The 14,832-nt window shown below is 44.5% G+C and overlaps 1 protein-coding gene across 6 annotated transcripts in view; it reads left to right on the forward strand.

Moving 5' to 3' along the window:
* The window catches only part of WDR37 (WD repeat domain 37), a 74,447-nt gene that overhangs the window by 11,467 nt on the left and 48,148 nt on the right, over positions 1-14,832 (forward strand). For all 6 annotated transcript variants that reach the window (XM_042944731.1, XM_042944730.1, XM_042944728.1 and 3 more), the window contains exons 2-6: positions 3,520-3,697; positions 6,646-6,742; positions 9,262-9,357; positions 9,687-9,751; positions 13,165-13,300. In XM_042944731.1, coding sequence (XP_042800665.1) covers positions 3,560-3,697; positions 6,646-6,742; positions 9,262-9,357; positions 9,687-9,751; positions 13,165-13,300 — 532 coding nt within the window. In that variant the 5' untranslated portion in view covers positions 3,520-3,559. The remainder of the gene's footprint in view (positions 1-3,519; positions 3,698-6,645; positions 6,743-9,261; positions 9,358-9,686; positions 9,752-13,164; positions 13,301-14,832) is intronic.

Here is a 14,832-nt window from a genome sequence, read left to right on the forward strand (position 1 = left end):
TTTAAAATTACTCAGAAAATAAAAACACGAACTTCAGTGTAAATTTGAAAAGACATATGTAGGACTTTTATGTGGAAGTCTACAAAACTGAGGGAAGAAAAGATGATCTAAATAAACTGAGACATATACTGTATTCACAGATTGGAAGGCTCAACATGATAAAGATGCCACGTCTCTCCAAATTGATGCGCAGATTAAACAATTCCTATTAAAATTCCATGAAGATTTTTGTAGATATGGGAAGGATTATTCCAAATTTATATGGTAAGGGCAAAAGAACTAGAATAGCTAAGACAGTTTTGAAAAAAAATGATAGTAATCACTAAATGATTTCAAGACAGCATGGTAGTCACGACTGTTGTCAGCAGGGGAGTGTGCCTGTCCCAGGCAATGGAGCATCTGAATCTTGATCTCACGGTTGTGGTTTGAGCCCCATGTTAGGTGTAGAGATAGATAAATAAAACTTAAAAAACAACAACAACAACTTACTGGCAGAGAGAGAGATCTATAGATCAGATGAACAGAATAGAGAACCAAGAAATAATCCACCTGTGTATAGCCGATCAACGTTTGAGCGAGATGTCAAGCTTTCTCAATTCAGTGTAAGATGGATGGTCTTCAACATGTGCTCAAATAATTGGATACCAGCAAAAACAAGAAAATCCAAAACAAAAATAGCCCTGGATCTAAACTTTGCACCTTAAAAGTATCAACCCAGAGTAGCCTGTAAATTTAAATATAAACTATACAACTATAATTTTAAGAAGAAAACAAAATTTTTAGGAGATAGGATTGATTAAAAAGTATTTAGACATGATTCTAAATGTATGATCTATAGGAGAAAGGTAATTGACCAATGGGATTTCTTCAGAATTTAAAGGTTTTGCTTTGTGAAAAACTCTGTGGGGATGAAAAACAAATTACAAAAAAAAAAAAAAAAAAAAAAGTTATAGATTGGGAGAAACTATTGGCAACACACATACCTGATGCATAACTCATGAAGAATATTTGAAGAACTCTCAAATCTCAGCAGTAAAATCCCAAAGTCCTATTAAATGGGCAAAAGATGCGAGGAGACATTTTACTGAGAAAGATGTTTAGATTGCACACAAGCACAGGAAAAGATGTGCAGTATCACCAGCCACTGGGGAAGTGTGAATGAAGACTATAACAAGATAGTGCACGCCTACCAGAGCTGCTAAAATTAAACACAGTGACCATACTAAATGAGGATGCAGAGAATAGAATGTCCTGTATTGCTGATGGGAATATAAGAGATTATAACTGCTTTGGAGAATGGTTTGGTGGTTTCTTAAAAATACTAAGCATGGTTAAACATCGAGTTACTGCAGTTCCATTCCTATGGGTGTACACAGAGAAATGAAAACACAAATGCACACAAAACCTACACGTTATCATTTATAGTGGCATTATTCATAATAACCTGCAAATGGAAACAACCAAATGTCCGTCAACTGTTAATAAGATGTGGTGTGTCCGTACAGTGGAATATCTGGCAATAAAAAGGAATAAATTACCAACACATGCTATAACGTGGGTGGACCTTGGCTAAGTGAAAAAAGCTAATCATGATAGATTAGGCCGCATATTGTAGGAACCCATTTATATGAAATGGACAGAACAGGCCAATTTGTGTACAAAGTAGATTAGTGGTTGCCCAGGGCTGAATGTGGGGAATGAATTATATGATGTGTGAGTTAATATCTCAAAATTTTTTAAAAAACTAAACATACATTGATCATATGTCCCAGAAATCTCACTCGTGGACATTTATCCAAAAGAAATGGAAACTTACATTCACACAAAAACCTGTATGTTATTGTTCATAGTAGCTTTATTTATAATAGTAAGAAACTGGAAAGAACTAAATTTTTTTTGAAACAGATGAATGGTTACATTATAGTACCTCCGTGCTGTGGAATACTACCCAGCAATCAGAAGGAAGTAACAGTTGGTACAGGTAACAACTTGCATGGATCTCCAGAGCATGAAGCTCAAAACTTGAAGAGGCACATACTCTGCTTGTGTTCCTAGGACATTCTCAAATGACAGAGGAGATGGATGGCTGTGCAGGAGAGCTTGAGAAAAAAGTGGACACTTGGAACCTTTCTTACAAAGTGAGGCAGAGATGGAGAGGGTCAAAGACGTTGTCAGTAAAAAAGGGAGGTCCATGAATATCTTAAAATTACATAAACTAATAGATATACTGGGAGAAGGAGGGATCTGTAAGAACACAAAATGAGCAGGTCATGTTCTAAACACAAGTTACAGTTGAAGAAAGAAACATCATGTGTGAATAAATAGATTACTTAAAATTAAGTAACAGGGTTGTGATATTGGGAGGGGGAATCAGTAGCAGGAAACAAGTAGATAATGCCCAAAGTGGGTAAGTGAAAATGTTTATATTATGTAGAAATTTGAATGATGTCCAGATTTTTGCTGTCTTATGGCAGCCCCGAGCAGGTGAGCATGTGAGGTGTGGCTGATTCCCTTTGAGACTGCACCCGGGGGTGCCTGGGTGGCTCCGTCGGTTAAGCATCTCCAACTTCGGCTCAGGTTATGATCTCATGGTTCGTGAGTTCGAGCCCCGCGTCGGGCTCTGTGCTGATAGCTCCCAGAGCCTAGAGCCTACTTCAGATTTTGTGTGTCCCTCTCTCTCTGTCCCTCCCCCTGCTTACACTCTGTCTCTGTGTCTCAAAAATAAATAAATGTTGAAAAAAAATTTTTTTTGAAGATGCAGCACCCAAATGGAAATACCTGTTAGTGTTTTTTACGTTGCCTAAAGTGATAGTGTTCTATTTATTTTTGTAATTAAAATTTTTTATTTTAGAGGGAGAGTACACACTAGCAGGGGAGAGGGATGTGTGGCGGTGGGGAGAGAGAGAGACCCACCGAACCATGCAGGCTCCATGCTCAGTGCAGAGCCTGATGAGGGGCTCAATCCCACAACCCTGGGATCATGATCTGAGCCTAAACCAAGGGTGGGACGCTTAACCAACTACGCCACCCAGGCGCTCCTCAAGTGATAGTATTTTAAACATAGTTGGCTAAATAAATCATCAAAAGTGATTTCACCTGTTTTTACTTTTTCTTACTGTGGCTGCTAGAAAATTTACAGTTAAGGCATGTGGCCTGTGTTGTATTTCTCTTGGACAGATTGCTCTAGAATCTGTAGTCTAGACCGTGTGATTAGAATTGGTTCTCTCTGGGGAGTAGGCAGAGGCTGGGGAAAGTTGGTTAAGGGAGAATTGTTTAAGCCTGTCTTTGCTATTTGATTTTTTTTTTTAAAACTTAATGAAACTTGATAAAAAATTACCTCATTAACAAAGGCTGTGGCCTCTGTCTTAAAACACATTACTTTGTCACATTGTAAATTACATGGTAAATATTACCATAGTAGAGAGATTTGGAATTGAAAGTAACAATGGTCTACTAGTTTCCTTTATTCCAGTTTGTCATATCAGAAATAAAGTCCTTGCTTTTCCTGCTCTTGTTCAGCTTATTGCAGGAGCGACTGGGACATCACCTTCTAGAAGTAATGCCCACAGAAAGCGGGAGTTGCTCCACTGCTCGCCAAGCAAAACAGAAACGCAAATCTCACAGCCTTTCTATACGAAGAACGAACAGCTCGGAGCAGGAGAGGACGGGTCTGCCAAGAGAAATGTTAGAAGGACAAGTGAGTTGGTTGCTGATCGTGTTTTCAATGTTCCAGAAATAGTCAAATACATACAGGTCTCCAGAGTAGAGAAAAAGAGTGTGTTACCAAAACAGAACCAGCTCCCCTTCCCTCAATAACTGGGAAAAACAGCGGTGATACATAACACCCTGCACAGAGACACGGGTGGCTAGTGTGACTGAGGAATTTTTAAAATTTTCCTTGATTTGCGTCTGAATTTAAATAACCACACTTGGCTGCTGGCTACCGTATTGGACAGTGCAGGTGAACAGTCTAGGATACGTTTTTTAATTTGATTTACTTATATCTCTAGTGGTGAAAATCCTGCAGTCGCCTTTGTTAGTGTCTTCTGGAGTTCACTCGTCAGGGGTAAATATGTTCTTTGCTCGGCCTTCTGAGTGCCCATCCTCCATTGTGATGTAGATCAAGCAGGTAACTGCATCTCAGGGTGACCCTTTGTGGGGCTGTTCAGAGTCCGCAAGCTGACCTGTCCGGCTGCCGCACCGTGGGGCCCTCGCCTCGGTGGCTTCAGCAGTCCCTGGACGGCACCTGCCTGTTGGCACGGCTTCCCCGCCGGCTGGTGTGAGGTGCGTGGGCCGGTGCCGCGGCAGGGTTGCCAGCAGCTGGCATGGTAGGTGTGGGTGGAGGGATCTGCGAACCATGGGCCAGTTACCCGTGGATTCTATTGGGACGGTGGCCCTGCACTTTGTGGACGAGGTTACGCCTATATGGGAGCAGTACCAGACAGCGCAAAGGTAGCGTGAACGTGCTGCGGCGGTACTTTTACCTTCTCAGAGCTGTGAACGTGGGGCGTGTAGGAGTGCGGTGCTCGGCCCAGGCACGTGGGGCGCGTAGGAGTGCGGCAGGCCCGCGGGGCCCCGGTTGTGGAGCGTGGCTGAGTCTGCATGTGCCTGGGAGTGAGGCCTCCCGCACCCATGATTATGCTGATGTGATGGAGTGACGTGCACATGAGATCCTTGCTCAGTCACAGTAGCTTTTCTGTCCTCAAGTTTCTGAAATGGTCCCCGCAGTTCAGCACCTCTCCGTCGGGGTCCGTGAAGACGAATGGCACCAGTAGGCTGTCCGGGGCACTCCCGTGGCTCCGCCTGCCTGGTGGGAACGTTCTCGTTTCACTGCCCGTTTCGCTTCCTGATTGTAGGGTGAGGCTGTCGCTGCCATCCCAGTTTTGTCTCCAGTGGCAATGACATTCGACGTTAAGACGCGTTTACTACTCAAGTAAATGTGATGTTTCGGTTGTTGAACGGTAAAGATCTTAAGGGACTGTGGGTGTAGGTGAGCAGGACTCGATGCACGTAGATGTGGCCTTGGTGTGGGAGTCAGAACGGCTTCTCACCAAGTGCCCGTGTGAAGGGGACCGGCCACACGAGGGTGCGGGAGGAGCGTGGCACGGAGATGGAAGAGCGGATGCGAAGGCCACGAGGCAAGGTGGACGGCATGGCAAATGCTACTGTCGTGGTTTATTTTACTTTCACTGTTATTTCAAAATCTTATTTTTATTTTTCATATTTTTCATTGGTATTTTAGAAGGGTGTTGAGGGAGGCCATAGTACCCATTCTGCCAAATTTCAGTTTTTTTTTTTAAAAATTTTTTTTTAACATTTATTTATTTTTGAGACAGAGAGAGACAGAGCATGAACGGGGGAGGGGCAGAGAGAGAGGGGGAGACACAGAATCGGAAGCAGGCTCCAGGCTCTGGGCCATCAGCCCAGAGCCCGACGCGGGGCTCGAACTCACGGACCGTGAGATCGTGACCTGAGCTGAAGTCGGACGCTTAACCGACCGAGCCACCCAGGCGCCCCCAAGTTTGTTTTTAAACATGGCTTCGTATATAGTTTTTATTGGCTTGTCAAATTTACTGGAACATTATGTGATTTCAAAACATATTGCTGAAATGTTTATGTCATTAGAGATCATTTTGCTTAGAATTTCTGTCTTCCTGAGAACTTAATCTGAGAAGTTTAATAAACATCGTGTGTCCTTTTTTTATTTGCAGCTGACTAAACATCAGAAAGTTTGTGCTGCACGGAAACTTGAAAAGTCACTTACATTGGTGGCAATTAAGTACTGAAACATTTTAGAACCATTACGAGTTCCGTTCTGGAAATACTCTGAGTGTGGGGTCACACGAACTAGCACGTCGGGCCGTGCTCTCTGGAGAGGAGAGTAGTGTAGACTGTGTGGGCTCCCCACGACCAGCAGCGTCCAGAAAGTGCGCGTGTGTGAGCATGGGTGGGGCCGGGGATGCCGCCCAGTCCCTTGTACCTCAGACTTCTGCAGAGGCGTTGCTTCTGCTCATGGACTTCCCATGAGGCGTAGAGGAGACTCCAGCTGTGCAGAACACGGGGGCAGGCGTGCAGGCACGCGTGGCGTGGTGCTCCTGGCACTTACCACATGGGTGTTCTCCTTTAACAGACACTGTTTGCTCTTACCGGTCCGATTTCTCATGTTTCCCTCCTCACAGTCTTGTAGGTGTTAGGAGATGTCCAGGATTTTGTCTGAAGCACCGTGGGTGGGAGAGCTCTCTAAAAGCTCTTCTGTTAGTAGGTGGCTTATTAAGATTAATTTATAATGTCACACGGTAGAACTTTAAAGACTGTGCATGATGAAACTGCATTTATGGGAACTGTCTTCCTTCTCTACAAATGTGGAGGTTTTTGAATAAGGTAGGCTTGTTTCCTCCCTTGTAAAAGGGAAAATTATGTTATTTTGAGGAAGTGCTTGTTCTTGAATCCTGTATCATGCTGGATAGCCATTTATATCATTTCATCATAGTTTCGTACGTAGAAATGTGGAACTGTGAGTTCTGTAAGCATTTTACGTATAAGAAATAATATATAAAATAAGAATTTAAGAGAAATGAGAATTCGCTTTGGAAAAGAGTTTCTTATTCATTCATTTTAAACAGAATCTTCCTTTTTTTTCTTCAGGATTCTAAGCTGCCTTCCTCGGTTCGCAGTACACTTTTGGAGCTGTTTGGTCAAATAGAGAGAGAGTTTGAAAACCTTTACATTGAGAACTTGGAATGTGAGTATCTTCTGTCCTAATAAGCTTTTGTAAAATTTTGGGTAGACGGTCACCACTGTATCCATTTTGTGTTCTGTAACACACATAGTGGCTTCGAGTGACCCAGATTGATTGATTACCTTACAAGTCACCGGTGGGAACTTTGGGGGGCCCCTCCCAGCAGACTCAGGTCAAGGCCTTGGCAGGGCTGTGCTTCTGGAGGTGAGGGGGAGGGTCTGTCTTTTGCTTGTTTGAACTGTGGCAGATTTTCAGTTCTGTGCATCGTGAGGACAGAGTCCCGGTGTCTAGAGCCTGCCTCACCCCTTGCCTCAAAGCCCTTCCACCGTCCGTCTTCGAAGCCTTCAGTGGTGAGCATCTCTGAGCCATTCCTAAGGACGTGAGGGAAGGCTGGGTCATTGGGCCAGGCAGGGTGACCTCCCCGTCAGAGGTCCCTCGCTGTAGTCACACCTGCAGGGCCCCTTAGCCATGGGGCTCACGTGCTCACAGGTTACCTTTGGGGTGGGTAGCATTCTGCTGGCCACACTAGCTCATTCAGATGGTGGTTTTATGAAAAACAAATACTTCTTATAACTATCCCTATACAAAGTATACTGTAAATCGAGAAATTATTGATTCATGTTTTCCTTTAAAATATACTATATTTTGAGAATTTCTTAGTATTATCTGTTCGACTTATTTTAAAGGTCAATCAGAAGTATCTATTTATCTATTATTTGTTTATTTTGGAGAGAGAGAGCGTGTGCGCACGAGCTGGGGAGGGGCAGAGAGAATATCCCAAGCAGGCTCTGCACTGTGAACACGTGGGCTGACGTGGGGCTCCAACTCATGAACCGGAAGATCGTGATCTGAGTCGAAACCAACAGGAGTTGGACGTTTAACCTACTGACCACCCAGACGCCCCAAATGAAAATAGTTTTTAAATTAGCTGGGCTTTAGTTTTTATTCTTAGATTAGCTGGGCTTTAGTTTTTATTCTTACATTTTTTTTATAGAAGCAGTGCCGCCTTTGAGCAGTATAGGGGCTTCTGGCTGGCTCCATTGGTTGAGCGTCTGATTTCGACTCAGGTCATGATCTCCCGGTTCTTGGGTTTGAGCCATGTTTTGGGCTCGGTGCTGACAGTGGGGAGCCTGCTTGGGATTCTCTCTCTCTCTCTTTATGCTCCTACTCCACTTGAGCTCTCTCTTTCTTTTTCAGAAATAAACTTAAAAAAAAGATTCTGTGTCTCGCTCACTCTCTTCCTCTGCCCCTCTCCTGTGCTTATTCTCTCTTCTCTGTCTCTTAAATAAAAAAGTATCAGTTGTAATGATCAAAGCATTATTGAGTTTCTGTTGTGATGTAAGGCCTTATTAATATTTTATGAACTCATGTAGTTTGTTCAAGAAAAACTGTAGGATTACAAATGACTACTGCTGGATGTACTTTGAGTTGACACAGTCTCATGCTGCCTGGCTTTGGTGGCGCCCTGCCTCTGTAAGGTCTGCTCAGAGCCTTTGCCCTTACCCTCTCTGTCACCTGACCCGGCCCCTTCGTCTCACCATAGCCTGAGTAGAGGGTACATCGTCCTGGCAGGTGCACAGCCTGGCTTGGGGGGGATGTGTGGCCAGGTTATGGTCCTGCTGCCTCGCTGTAGTGGCTTGTGCCCTCGGCTGAATCCTGTTCCTTGGCCACGTGTCATTCCTCAACATTGTGGCTGGAAGACATCCCTGGTCCCGCAGACCTGTTCCGGAGGAGAGCATAGGCACAGGTGTCTGCTGATCGCCTTCTTGATGACCGATGACCTTCCTCTTCATTCTTTCCCTGTGGTTCTGAGACTTTTGTGACTCTCCTTCAATTTTTTTCAAACTAATTCTTTTTTTTTAAATTCTTTTTTTAATGTCTATTTATTTTGAGAGAGAATGAACATGAGCCGGGGAGGGGCACAGAGAGAAGGAGACAATTCTTCAGCAGGCTCCAGGCTCTGAGCTGCCAGCACAGAGCCTGACGCAGGGCTCAAACCCACGAACCATGACATCGTGACCCGAGCCAAAGTCGGACGCTTAACCAGCTGACCCACCCAAGTGCCCCAGATTTTTAATCTTTGTTACATAGAATCCTTACTTGGCGCTCTGTGGCCCCACGCAGCCATAGTTATGTTTTGTTGTATGCTTTTCCTCCCAATTTCAGTGTTCTCGGCTGGACTGTAAACATTTCACTGAATTTTGGATAGTATCAGGAACATGTTTTTAAGTGTATAGAATAAAGGACAAAGGAGATGGCCTACCTTGAGGTCCAGGAGCCCTGCCTGCGAGCCCTGGGGGCGCGGTCTTCCCAGTGTAGGGAGAGCAGTGGTTCTCAGTGTGTGAGAGGTGTCGCAAGTATTTTGAGAAGTCTGCGAACCTAATATTAGGGTATTATTCATGTCTGTGTTTAGATAATACTTACACATAATATTTTTACACCCTCAAGTTTTGGAAGCGGTGAATATGTTTCAACGTAAAAGTTCACGTCTTACCTTTTTGAAAAAACCTTTTTATTCCCAGTGCGTAGGGAGATTGAGACTCTTAATGAACGTTTAGCTGCCGAAGGACAAGCGATCGATGGGGCGGAACTGAGTAAGGGCCAGCTCAAAACAAAAGGTAAGGGTGAGCGCTCCCGACAGGACTGCTGACACGTGACATGTGGGGGAGATTTGGGATTTCATGAAGGACGTGGGTTTGTTTGCTTGCTGCGGTCAGCAGTGCTTGGGGCCCGTAGTCAGGTGTGGGTGGGGGCGGGTGAGGCGGAGAGGGGTGCCAGGAAGCTTGGCGTCTTGTTCCAGCTGTGCTGTCACCTCCATGCCAGCGTGGACAGATGGACCCTCGGGTTTCACTGTCTTCCCGTTGGCAGTGAGAGGTGGGGTTTGCTGTCCAGTCTGTCCCAGCTCTGAAACTCTGCGGCCCTGACTGTCGATTCTCTGTCTCTGCAGCCAGCCACAGCACCAGCCAGCTTTCTCAGAAGCTGAAGACCACTTACAAGGCCTCCACCAGCAAGGTACGCAAGGCGCTGGCTCTCGGGCCGCTCATGTGGTATTTGAGGTGTGCGGACGTGTACCTGAAGTTGCATATTTTCCAATTATAAACGTGTAACAGAGAAAGAGGAACTTCTGCTGTTTAGAAAACTTTGATTTTTAAAGGGAATATCCTAGATCTGTGAGATGGCCACAGCATATGGACACCTGGACACTCCCTTGCCCTGGTTCCTGTGAGAGTAAAAGATACCCATTAGTAGCTACAGTGTCTTTTTGGAGGGAAAATACATTTTGTATCGTTATTTGGCTTGATACAGAGGCTCTGAATTTGGAGAAAGGTAATGGAGTAATGCAGTGCACCACAGGCACGTTTTCCGCCACCCACTGTTTTTCTCTCATTTTCTGAGCATTATCCAGATGTGAAGGTCTTGTCTCCAGGGCAAATAGGGCCGTATGTGGTATTTTACTTCTTTAAAAATAATCTTGTTCTGACCTTCTTAAAGTGGCAAGGATTTAATTATTTGGGAATAAGTTTGTGAGGGAGTACTGCTGTGAAGTAATATTTTGAAGTAATTCTATGTGCGTTTTTACTGTGAAGCATTTTGAATATACAGAAGATAAATTAGTTACCCAGCCTTAATGAATGTACATTCCTTTTGCTAAACCTGAGGGAAAAGTTGAAATTTGTGGTGAGTCTGCTGTGATGGCATAGTTACTGTCAACTCTGTTTTTCCAGTTCGTCCCTTTGAGCTTCAAGTTATGTAGCATGACATCCCCAGCGAGATTAACTACAAGTAATAAAGCAGATCCAGTCTTGCTGCTGTTTCTGCTTATTGGAAAACTTTGTTATTTAAAAAATACAAACATTGATTACATTTTCTTGTGTTTCCTTTGATAACTCCAGAGTATAAGTGCTTAGTTAAAAAAATTTTGTTGTTATGTATTATCTAGCTTATTAGTTTCTAAGTTTTTAATAAATTAACATCAGAGTTTTCTTTGAAATGTATTGTGAGACTATGTTCTTGCTCGTCTTCTTGTTATATTATCTTAAATTATATTGTTTATTCTTGTGGACACAGCTTATGTGTACAATGTATATGGTCTTAGAATTCAGAAACTTTCTGACCATTTCTGAAGTAGAAGATGAACAGATTGTATAAAGTTGTCCCTTACTAGGAATAGTAAAATACAAGATTTGGACAAAGGGAAGGTTATATATAATAATACTCTGCTTAAAAAAAAAAAAACGTATTAGATATAAAGTGCCCTTTGTTTTAGATACTAGAAACTTATCTCAGTGTATAAGAAACATATTAATGATCTTTATTGTGCACATTGAAGAATAATAACGTAAGATGTTACCTGAAGGTTGAAGAATGAATCTGATCCCAGAATACATTCTGATCCGTGCCGTAGTGTGTATTCTTGGCAGTAACACTGAGTGTGTGTGCAGCAAGGAGGCCTCGTTACTTGCCTCCTGACTCAGCCCTGAAAGGCAAGTAGTGTGTACGTGGTGGGATGGTGGGAAACGCACGTGCGTTCAGCAACCAAGAGGTCTTCCCTTCCTGGGTGGCTGAGGACAGGTCGCTGGTGTCTGTCGGGAGGGATGCCGGACCGTCTAACGTTAGAGAAACTTGTGAAAATGTTCACACGTGTTTTTACAAAGATAAATAGCTCGCATTGTGAAAAAAGCCCTTTCTGGTCTTGTTGGAGTAGTTTAGATTGTATGCTAATGAGAACGATAATTAGGGTGACAGGTGTAAGCATCACTTTGTCATTTTGTTGTGCTTCTCTGTCATGAACACTGAGTAATTCAGTCTTTTGTGGGGCCTCTTCGCAGTAGTGAAGGGGTCAGCATTTTTAAAAACAAAGAGTTAATAGGTATTCAGAGTGTAGTGGGCATTTGGAAACAACACGTGACGTGATTTGTTACGGTGTCGATGAGCTGCATGTGCTCTGCTTCCAGAATTCCGCCAGAAATGCGGTTGCCATGAGTATTGAGCAGTGACCTTGTGTGGTTCCTGTCCGAGCGGGGTGGGTGAGGGAGGAGTGTGGTTCCACTAGTTCATTTCTCCTCACAGTGACGTCTGTGTCACACACAGCAGGAGGCTTGGAAACTGAACCGTACTGCCACTTCCTGTGGGGCAAGCTGTGCACGTTCCTAACCGCTGCGTTCTTGAACATCCGAATGGCACCTTGCGCCAGCAAAAGCCCTTTTCTGTGTTGGGAGGGACTGTTCTGCTAGTGTGGGTGGGGGAGGGGCTTTCAGAAGGAAAAAGAAGACGAGGAGTTTGCGTTTGTGCAAGTCCTTTGGTAAAATGCAGACCGAGTCAGATGGAGCCTGTCGGTATTACTGCCGGAAGAGTCCGTCTTCATAAACATTTCTAGTCGCTCTCTGCAGCGGAGGATGGTTTGAACGTTCATACCCGAATTGATGGAACAGTGGACTGTGTTGTAATGTGTTTATACTAAATAAGAATGAACTTTGATTCATTTTCAGGGCTTCGCCAAATCCGTGTTCCAAATAGCTGTTTAACACCACTGATTTTTCTTTTTCGTTTGATTTTACAGTGTCATTATTCTGATTAATCTCCATTATTCTGATTTGCTTAAAAGCTGAAAAGCCATTCCTTTTCTCTGAGAACAGTTTAAAAAGCAAACTCTGAAGAGTTGTTTGTGTTTAATTAGTTTCTTGCTCACGCACTTTCTATTTTTCCTTGTAAGAGAAAGTGAGACTTGTTTGCCGTGTGTATCGTACGAGACGATGCCTCACCTCGTGTGCACCTTTGTGGTTCTCCTGTCTGTTCCCGTCAGACTGTGAGCTGCCCGAGGCCAGGGCCTGCTGTCGCTCTGTGTGTGTCTCCTGGCGCAGCGCCGGCACCGAGCACGCGCGCAATAAACACTGTTGGACAAACCTCATCTGTTAGAAGTGTCGTCTTTGGATTCCTCCCCACCTTGGGCTCTTTTCCTCCTGATAATACGTGGTTGGTGTAAATGACCAAAAATGGGAAAAAAGGAAAGTTCCCCAGTAATAAAAGGTAGTGTTAAGGGTGTGGGTATACTTTCCTGGCTTCTTCATGTCCTGGTAGCTTTTTTTTTTTTTTTAAAGAATTTGGAAATTTTGTCTGCTGGTTTGGATTTGTGGAAGACACTCGCAGTGTATAAATAGGCCCCTCTTCTTCGTCACGGGAGGACACACGTGGTTTGTGGGGGGTCGGGGGTCTTCTGAGGCCTTAGGACGGCCTTCGTTGTTGCTTTGTGACACCCAGCTGGAGGGATGCTGCTGTTTGTGCTTTTGTTGTGTGCCCTTAATGCTTTAAATATCCTGTTCAGGGGTGTATGACGTTCAACACATCTTTTTCCGTTTTACCTTTTTTAACTTAAAAACATTCGGTCAGTAAATCGTCTACAATGCTCCTTCCCGTCACGGTTTTAGATCGTCTCCAGCTTCAAGACCACCACGTCGAGGGCCGTGTGCCAGCTCGTGAAGGAGTACATTGGCCACAGGGATGGCATCTGGGACGTCAGTGTGGCGAGGACACAGCCCGTGGTGCTGGGCACCGCGTCTGCCGGTAAGTCCACAGCCAGTCGCTCTGCTTGTCGGGCGTGACAGCCGGTGCAGATGACTCCCTGCGGGGTGGGTGGCAGAGTTGGCCCTGGAAGCTGGTGGGAGGCCGAAGAGTCCTTGAAACCAAAGCACTTGGCCTTGTTGTGCTCCGTCAGGCCTTGCTGCTGTCGACAGGTGTGACGTCAGGTGTCCGGGTGAGCAGGTGCTGGCTCCGTGATTGCGCTACCTGTGTTTACGGCAGCATAAGGTAGAATGTCTTTTGAACAGGCGAGGTACTTTCTTGTTACAGTCGAGCGTGTGTCTGCTTGAGTTGTGAGGTACGGCCCAGGGAAGGGCTGTGCGGTCTCTGAAGGGGGCTAGCTGTTCTAGGATTTAGGTGGAGGCATGGGTGCTGGCAGCCCTTTTAGCCTGTGGGACTCCTGGGGCAGGTGTTAGAGACCCTTTTTTCTCATTAAAGAAAAGATAGGTTTTGAAAGCTGTCCAAGGTGCGTAACCTAATAATACCCTTTCCGACCAAAATTAGTGAGGTTAAAAATGGTGCTCACTTATTGAAAATGATTTTTCCAGGTACTTAGTAGGTTGTGCTTTTTTTTTTCTTCTTTAAGTTAGTTTTGAGAGCGAGAGAGAGTGGGGAGAGGGACGACGACAGAGAGGGAGAAAGGATCTGAAGCAGGCTGTGTGCTGATAGCAGAGAGCCTGATGCCGGCCTTGAAATCATGAACCTTAGATCATGACCTGAGCCGAAGTCGGACACTCGACTGAGCCACCCAGGTGCCCCACTAGATTCTGCTTTGTTTTGTTTTTGAAAAAGTTTATTTATTTATTTAGAGAGAGTGAGTGAGAGGCAGAGAGAGCAGGAGAGAGAATCCCAAGCAGGCTCCATGCTGTCAACACAGAGCCTGATATGGGGCTTGATCCCACAGACTGTGAGATCATGACCTGAGCCGAGATCAAGAATCAGAAGATTAATTGACTGAGCCACCCGGGTGCCCCTGATCTGCTTTTTAATAGAAGTAGAAAATTTTACAGCAGATAGAACCATGAATGAAGAAAGTTGACTTGTTTAAAATTATGTTCACTTGTGAGCACTCCCCAGTGTTGTAGAAATTCCCTTACAGTTAAAAAGAAAGAATGAAAGGGTCTGTTTCTGGTATCTCTGAGATCTCGTTTGGATAATTGACATTTATTTTTCAGATTTTCTATTATGTAAGAGGAAAGGCCCAAACACATACGTAATGATCTCAAATAATTTGTAACTGGAGTTTTGCATTTATTTACTGTGTGATGATCTGGAAAGTGTTAATTCAACAAAACAGTGAAGCTGTGATGGGTTAGAAGGACCCTGGTGAGGTGCAGTCAGTGTGACCATGTGCCATGAGTCCCAAGTCCCTGGGTATCTGTTTGCCACCCCCTTGACCCGGGACAGGTCACCCACTTCTCCTGTCTGGAAGCGCGGTTTCTGAACCAGAGTCGGAAGAGATACTAGTGGCAACGTGACTTCTCACTTCCGTTTGAAGACCGTAGAATTGGTGGTGG

The sequence above is a fragment of the Panthera leo genome, chromosome B4, assembly GCF_018350215.1.
Source record: "Panthera leo isolate Ple1 chromosome B4, P.leo_Ple1_pat1.1, whole genome shotgun sequence".
Taxonomy (NCBI): Eukaryota; Metazoa; Chordata; class Mammalia; order Carnivora; family Felidae; genus Panthera; species Panthera leo.